This window comes from Amblyomma mixtum, chromosome 3 (assembly GCF_055824585.1).
Source record: "Amblyomma mixtum isolate Tamu chromosome 3, ASM5582458v1, whole genome shotgun sequence".
NCBI lineage: Eukaryota > Metazoa > Arthropoda > Arachnida > Ixodida > Ixodidae > Amblyomma > Amblyomma mixtum.
In genome coordinates this window covers 198241608-198250295 of record NC_143014.1, presented here as the reverse complement: position 1 = coordinate 198250295, position 8688 = coordinate 198241608, and the positions used below count along the sequence as shown (strand labels likewise).

The 8688-nt window shown below is 55.2% G+C and overlaps 1 protein-coding gene across 1 annotated transcript; it reads left to right on the top strand.

Moving 5' to 3' along the window:
• Nucleotides 1-1903, top strand: LOC149353250 (uncharacterized). Its single transcript, XM_089582425.1, has one exon. It carries the CDS (start codon nt 155-157, stop codon nt 1511-1513), a length of 1359 nt encoding a protein of 452 aa, XP_089438551.1. The 5' UTR covers nt 1-154; the 3' UTR covers nt 1514-1903.
• The last annotated feature ends 6785 nt before the right edge of the window (nt 1904-8688 follow it).

Sequence of the window (8688 nt, the reverse complement as noted above, 5' to 3'; positions counted from 1 at the left end):
GGTGCCCGGATGCCGTTACGCTGCCTGTCGAGCCAGCGGATCATCGAGCTTTTCCTGTCCAGGCGGGCCCCCGGATCCAGCGTCCCGGAGGTCCTGCCTGCCGTCCTGCTGCCCGGCGCCGCGCTCCTGCCGTGGTGACCCGGGCCCCGTCGCGATGGAGAGACCCTGCCCTGCAGTGCGCCCCACAAAGGCGCAATGCTTTTTGTTTACTGTGCCGGAACCTGTTCCGGCCGATCGCCTCATCGACCTGCTCGAGGAGGTGCTCGGAGTCGGGGGGCTGACATATTTGCAGCACCTTGGTGGTTTACGTTTCCTGGCGGCCGTGGCTTCCATGGCGCAGGCAGCGAAAATGGTGGCGTTGGGCTCGCTGCTCATCGCCGGAAAGGAGGTGCCACTGGAGCAGATGGGGGTTCCAGTGGTGCACGTGACGGTTTTCCGTCTCCCCCCGTGCGTCAGCGACGAGGACCTCGCCGCGGCGTTCCAACCGTACGGGAAGGTGCGCGCCATCACCGAGGTCGCCTTCCAGTCCAGGAACCGCATCGGGAACGGGACGCGCCTGGTGAAGCTCGAGATGACCCGGGCTCCGCCGAACTTCCTGACGGTGGCTGGTGTTCGAGCCATGATTGAATACCGAGGCATGAAACGCGTCTGTTCCCGGTGCGGCGCCGAGGGCCACTTCGGCGCTACGTGTAAGGCGGTGCGCTGCGGCCGGTGCGGCGCGTACGGACACATCGGCGCCAACTGCAAGCCGGTATGCAAGAGGTGCGGAGGCGACCACCCGTCCTCCGACTGCGTCGTGCCGCGGTCCTACGCGGCGGCCGCGGCTGCTGCGGCAGCCAGACCTTCCCAGGAGCCTGGTGTGCAGCCCGGGCCGAAGGCGACACCTGGGGGGGCTGGCGCCGGTTCGAGCGGCGCGGCACAGGAGGCGGCGGCGAGCCGTCTCGAGGGGGCTGACGTGCGGGACGACGCCGCGACCAAGTCCGATGACGACCAGGCGGGCACGGAGACGGCGGGCACCTCGTCCGGCCAATCCGCGACGGAGCTGTCCACGGGCAACTCCGACGTCGCGGAATCGACCTCGTCCGAGTCTGACGACTCGCAGAGCGAGTCCTCTTTTGTGGAACCTCCGAGTTTGGAGGTTTCGCTGCTTGACGCGCCCACGGCGGCGCAGCACGAGGGCACGGGCACGGACACCACGTCGCCTGGCTCGCCCTCCCCCAGTGACGCCCTGCACACACCCGTGAAGGACGCCCCGAGCAGCGACGGCTCAAGCGAGTCGCGACCGAAGCCGCCGCACATCCCGGTCGCCCTGCCGCCGCAGGGCCCGTGCGCAGCTAAGTTGGTGCGGGGGGCGCGCAAGGCTCTCGAGCTCGACGACCCCAAGCGCCAGCTCTCCTCGTCGTCGGACGGCGGCGCGACCTGCTCTTCGGCCACCCAGGCGCCGAAGAAGAAACCGAGGACGGCAGACGATGACGGCGACGGCGTCCACATGGACGTCGAGGGAAACGAATAGTTTCCGCCATGGCGCCTCCTCGCCGGACTTCAGGCCCTGCTGGGCCTTTTCCTCCTCCCCTGCCTGCTCGGCGGCCGCCCGAGCGCCGTTCTTTCGACGCTCTACGGCGCCGTTATCTTTTCGGCGCGCTGGCTCCGTCGGCGCGTTTGGCGAACGATGGACGGTGTTTGCGCGGTGGAGTGTGTTGGTGCGTGTGTGACTGTGTGTTGCTGCCGCAGCCGCGCGCATCGGCCGGACCTTTCCACCGCGCAACCATTAGCACCGCTTGGCATCGTCGTCCCGCCGCCGCGGGGCCGCCAGCCAGGACGCCAGCAGGGACCCGGGACGCCTCCCAAGCGCCTCGACGCCCCCCCAGCGCCGGTGTATCAACGCAATCGCAGATTCTATCCGCAGAACTGTACTGTGAGTCCGTCAGCGTTTTGTTTTGTTTACTTGTTTCGTTGTTTATTTTTGTTACATCGCTTCCTTTATTTTCATGATGGCTGTTTTTCGTTTCGCCTCCTTTAACGCGCAGGGTTTTCGCTCTCCCGATAAGCAACGGGAGGTGCTTCACCTTGCACGTTCGTACCAAATTGATGTTTTGTTTTTGCAGGAGTGTAATTTTCGCACCCCTGCAGACGTTATTTCTTTCCGTTCACGCTTTCATGTCGATGCTTTCTTTTCCTTGACGGACTCACGGTCTTGCGGTGTGGGCGTTGTTTTCCTCACGCCGGCTTTCCGCGCAGGTGCGCATTGTACCTTTGGTTACGATGGTCGAGTACTGGTGGTGGACATTTTCCTCGACGGGCGGAGGACTCGCTTTGTAAACCTGTACGCGCCCGTCACGCGATCTCGGACAGGCGAGTTTTTCCGCTCTCTTACATCCCACCTGCTTGAATCCGTGTCATATGTCCTGCTGGGGGATTTTAATTGCGTCCTAGACTCGTGGCGTGACATTCAGGGCCCCGGTCAAGGTGCGTCCAAGGAGCTAGGCAAACTGGTTCGCCAGCTGCACCTTACGGACGCGTGGGTCGAACTGGACGGGAACCTTTTCGTGGCCACACGTGCTAGGGGCCGTAGCGCCAGTCGAATCGACCGGGTGTACCTACCTCCAGCCCTCGTGCCGCAACTAGTATCCTGCGAGGTAGTGCCATTTCCACCAGGCGCCCGAGCACTCAGCGACCACTTACCTGTCGCGGTATCCTTGAGGTGCGCTTCGGGCCGAATTGCGACGTTCTCTACTTGGAGAATGGACATCTCACTCTTGGTGGACGACCAGAGCATTCGCGACATCCGTGCAGATTTGGTGGACTCTGTTGCCCTCTTTGAGTTCAGTGCCTTGATTTGGGACGCCCTGAAAACACGATGGCGAGAAGTTCTCATTCGGGCTGGCAGAGCAAAGCACGCGCGGAAGACTGCGGCGCTCAACGACGTGCTACGCCGCATGCGTATCGTGAAGCAGGGGGGTGAGCTCACCTTTGCGATGCGAGAGTACCTGGACACTCTTCGCGTCCGGTACCACCGCATCCTGGAAGAGGGGTCCCAGGCCTCCTGTACCGCAGCGAATCTCCGCATGCCGTCGCAGGAACGCGCTGACCTCTTTCACGCGAACAGCTGCCGCCACAAGAGCGACCGACCGGCCCGTATTGGAAGCGTAACTATGCCAGATGGCACGATTTCTGAGCAGGTCCAAGACGTCGAGCACGTCTTCCGTGATCACTTTGCCCATCTCTTTGCGTCGCAAGGCCTGTGCGAGTGGGATGGGTTTGACGCTGCTGTAGACGCCCTTCCCCACGCGCCCGACGACGCGGACTCGGCTCTTTGCGCTCGCGCCACGCGGGAGGAGGTCTACGCAGTCTTAAGCGACATGAATCGCGCCTCCGCACCCGGACCAGATGGTCTAGTCTCCGGGTTTTACTACACCTTCTTTGATGTGCTCGGGGACTTCCTCACGCATTTGGTGAACGCCTTCCTCGAGGAAGGAGCTAAGCCACCGTCTTTCGGTGCGGGCCGAATCGTGTTGATACCAAAGCAGGGAACAACGTCGTCATGCCCGGCGGCGTGGCGGCCGATAACCCTGCTCAATACTGACTACAAACTGGTCGCCTCGATTCTCGTCGCTCGCTTGCGTCTTCTTTTGCCAAACCTCGTTAGCCCCTTCCAGGCTTGCGCTGTTCCTGGCCGTTCGGTCTTTGCGTCGCTCACGCTCACGCGCGATGTGTTCGCATACGCACACGCGAAAGGGACTAGCGGGGTTTTTGTTTCCTTAGACCAAGCTAAGGCCTTTGATAGAGTAGAGCATCGCTACTTATACTCCGTTTTGCGGTGCTTTGGGCTGCCTGCCAGCTTCATTGAGCGCATCAAATCGTTGTACTCGGGCCTCACGGCCGAACTCTTGGTGAACGGGTCAGTCACCGCTCCTTTCCCCGTAACACGTGGCGTGCGCCAGGGATGCCCTCTTTCTCCAGCTCTGTTCGTCCTGTCTTTGGACCCCCTGCTGCGCAGCGTCGCCTCCAACGAACGCATCCGCGGCTTTCCATTGACAGGACAGGAAACAATCGTCGTCTCGGCCTATGCCGACGATATTTCAATCTTCGTCCGAGACACCCGGAGTTTTGAGGCCTGCCTGGCCGTATTTACTACTTACTCGGCGCTGTCTGGTGCCGAGCTCAACGCCAGCAAGAGCAGGGCGCTTCGTTTTGGGACCTTCAGCGATCCCCTCCCGGTGCCCATTCCTTTCGTGGACGGGGTCCGAGTGCTAGGAGTCCTTTTTGAGCAGAGCGGTGTGTCGTCCCGGACATGGGATGAAGTTGTTGCGCGCACGACGAGCGCGCTAAGGATGACAGCGCAGTTCGGCCTCTCCATGGAGGCCAGGGTGAGCGTCATCAAGGGCCGCGCGTGCGCCTTTGCCCACTATGTGGCCCGCGTAGCAGTGATGCCGCGGCGTACGGCGGGTCGGCTCGCGTCCCTTGTGGGCGCCTTTGTCTGGGACGGTGGCACGGCGCAGGTCGCTCGACGCCTTTGCCAGCTGCCGCCTTCTAGAGGAGGACTCGGGCTGCCCTGTGAAGCCACCATGGCGCGTGCGCTCAGCGCCAAGCTCGTAACCACGCTGGTGGAGAGCGACGCATACCTTGGGCGTTCGCTCATGTTTTATTGGATGAGCACAGTGCGGCGCTTCTTCACCACTGAGCGCCATATAGGTCCACAGGCCGAGAGGCCTCTGCGCTTCTATAGAGCGGCTGCTGGTTTTAAGCAGTCTGTTTGTTCTGACTTGCCAGGAGTCGACCTGACTGAGACGCCCGCGTCTCGGCTGAGCGAGATGATCGCGTGCGTGCGCCTTGGCGCCGACGACCAGCGGCGCACCGTGGTACGCAAGTGGCGCACGTGGTGCACAAGTCGTCTCCCTCCGCAGGTCCGCGACTTTGAGCGGAGGAGGAGATGGAGAGTCCTCCCCACGCGCGAACGCCTCTTATCATGGGCCTTGTGCCCAACGCCCAGTGCGCGCAATGTGGAGCGCGAGAGACAGCGCGACACACTTTCTTTGAGTGCCGTGTTGCCCGGATAATGTGGTGGCAGGTGTATCGGATGTTTTCAGTTCGTGCCGGGCCAGGCATCCGGCAACCACGGGATTATTTTGGCAAACTAGTGTTTATGTCCGCTATGTTTGTTTTGTGGCGTCGCCGCTGTCTGGCCGAAGCCCGGCGTCAACCGGCGACGGCTATGTACCCCGCGTTGCAGAGCCTGCGTCTCCTCATCTGGCAATACCTGTCTGAAAAAGGCTTGCAGCGGATGGGGAGGCGCGGTTTCTGCGACGGTGGCACACACGCTTCTTTGTCGTGCACGAAGGTCGGCTGGTTATGCCGGCGCTGCGGTATTAGCCGGGCCGACCCCCCCCCCCCCCCCCCCTCTCTTTACCGACTATGCTGGTTTGTTCGAGGATGGTGGTGTATAATTTTGAAAGGGCCAATCACCCTGAGAAAGATCCTTGCCCCCCCCGTGCGTCGTTGCTACGGGAGGCTGATTCTTCTTTGTCCAGTGTTCGTTCTATGCACTATAGGCTGTAATTTCTGATATGTACGGTGTGTTAAAATAAGGTCATGGTGTTTCTGGGTGGCCACCCACTTTGTATACATTTGTTTTGCCCTCAATCATGAGTGTGTTTCCAATGTTTTGTTTGTTTGCACTGTTGAATAAACTTCCCTTTTATTCAGAGCCCGGATGACTGGAATTCAGTGCCCGGATGATGGCTCTCGGTCTCGGCGTGACGTCACCACACTGCCGACAACGGGGGCTAAAAGCATTTCATGCTTAATATGCAACGCAGTCTTGGCGCCGTCGTGGTTAGGCGGTATTTCCGAAGAACGAGGAAAAAGCCAAGGAAAACCGCTGCAGGATGGGGGAACCTCTGCGAAGAGACTTGGCCGTGAGGCACACCGGGGTTGGGTCCTCGTTATCGGAAGCGACGTTAAGCCTGAATTACGGTGCCTCGTTCACAAATACAACAGCACGCAGTAGACAGGGAACCTTGTTAGGGGTGGCGGAACTCGCGTCCCGGCAGAGAAGCTCTTGCCATGGACGTAGAGAGATTTCACGTAGATGGCTTTTCTGCGTACAAGAGTTTTAAGGTGCTACTCCGTCTATATGCGCGCACACTTAATTAGTACCTGGTGCAGTATCGTGCACTATTACTAAACCGATTGCATGTACAGGGTGTTTCACCTAAGATTTTACACAATTTTTAAAATTAGGACTTTTGAGTTAGAATAGCGCTTTTTTAGGCATAGCATTGTCAGCGGTGAAGTACATCAGAATACAGTAGGGCGTGCTAACTAGCGCACTGGTTAATCAATATTGAATATTTAACTTTTCAACCATTATCGTTAGACTCCTTAATTATTGAACCGTAAGTAATATCCATATTAGTTTCTAGAATTTCAAAAACATGGTTGCCTTCGGCGCTGTGGGCGAAACATTTTGCCAATATTGCGCAAAAATACATCAGTTTTTGAGAATCTTCCAGGCAAAGCAACCCCTCCAGAGCACCTAACTAATCGAAATAGCCAAAATTTGTTGGGCCACAGCACGCCGAGTAACAGTGTTTTCGAAATTCTAAAAAGTGATATGGATAATACTTACGGTAATCTACATGCCTATAATAATAAAGTAGCCTAAGGGTAATGATTAAAAGCTAACTATTCAATATTAGTTAACTCTTCTGATAGTTAGCACGCCTTCGCTGAATTCTGATGTAGTTCATCATCATCATCATCATCATTATTCTGATGTATTTCATCGCTGACGATGCTATGCCTAAAAAATCGCTCTTCTAACTCAAAAAGCCTATATTTAAAAGTTGTGTAAAGTTTTAAGTGAAATGCCCTCTATATTAAATTACATACCTGAGCAGGAAAAGAGCGGAGATCAGAACGCAGATTTTCAGCCACTGTTTACTTTCTTCCAAGTCGCATGCGCATGCTGACCGGTTCAGTCGCCCAGTTTATGACATGCCATATTTTCTGCGTTACCCGAAAACCGGTTGAAAGAATCCCGGATCTTAGCCTGCGCGATTGCATACAGCGGGTATTAAAAGTTCATTCGCACATCTTGGATTGCGGACTTCCCTAGGTAACACGCCGTTTGAATTTATTCCAAATTCTATATTCCCCAGCACTCCTTCTGGCTGACACCACGATAAACGGTGCCAATTCGCACTCCTGGCATAAACAAACCATATGATATGTGGTCCATTTGCATCTAGACTCGTCCCACATGAGCGTACACGTAGCCAAACTCAGTATATCTGCTTGCACATACCGGAGACGATGTTTTGGCCAGCGGCTCTCATGATGCCTGCAATTGGCAACAATCACAACTTTATAACGATTAGGGAGAAAGAAAGTATTTATTTATCTTTTACACTTTGGGAGAACCTCTTGGGCAGTTTTGGTTATACTCATAGGGCGCCTTCCTCTGTGTACCAAATTAGTCAAAGTGCGAGAAGCTGCTGTGTAAGCATGCGGCGAAACCACAGGATGTTTACTAAAAGCTACGCGGGAAGTGAGGTGAACAGCGGTGAAGAATTTATTTCGGGCAAGGAAAAAGAACGCAAATTCTAACACCTCTTTTTTATTGCTGATCTCGACACATACCTTGTAAACTTACGCAACGCGAATATTTTAGTGCGATGTTCATTGCGTGTGTTTGCTCTTTGCGTTCGTAAGGCTCGTAAAACATATGTGTTCATTCCAAAACCGTTAAACTCTTAAAACTATTAAAGCCTGCTGCCACGTTTGACGGAGCCAGTCAGGCTAAACACATGCTTTCGCACGTCTACTCAGTTTAAGTGCATTAAAAGCTAACCATTTTTTATTCTCCACGTATTGTGGGCGGAGGGTGGAGAATGGACGTGCTGTTCGTGATCGAATTTTCGGAAATATCTTTTTTAACAAAGGGTGGTAATTCCTTTGAAAAAAAAAGTTGAAACATTGCCGCTTAGTTTGACGCAAGTATGTAGCTCAGGCGGAAAGTAAATGATGTGTCAATAGCGTGTGTAGTGCCACTTTACCATGAAAATCTAGTAGAGATAATGTTGTACTTTTCTATTTACTTACTTTGCTTCTTAATGTAGCAACCACATTCTTTGAAAGAGCAGTTTGCGTGACTGAAATGCTGGTCACGGTAGAAACACCTTTAGAATACTCGATTTTTGATTTTTGCGATTTGTGATTTCGCGTGCTCCCTCCGTCGACCATACTGCGCATGCGCGAGGAGCGAGTGACGTCACTGTGCACAGCTGGCGCGCACCGCCGCGTGCGCTCACGCTATATATATCCTGGCATAGCAGAGATAAGCCACTGTCATATTTTTCTTTTTTTATTTCTCCCAGTAATTCTGCCCGTTTTTTTAAAACGTATTTAAAAATGAGGGAGACAGGAAACTGTACCAGGATAGATGAGAAACAGGTAGGTGCAGGTGATAACATGAAGAAGCAGTGAAATTAAAATGTAATTAAATACGATTGGTTTGGTTTATTGGGGTTCATCGAAATTCATCGAAATTCAGCCACCGCGGCCGGGTTCGATCCCGGCCGCGGTGGCTGAATTTCGATGAAGGCGAAATTCCAGAGGCCCGTGTGCTGTGCGATGTCAGTGCACGTTAAAGAACCCCAGGTGGTCGAAATTTCCGGAGCCCTTCAC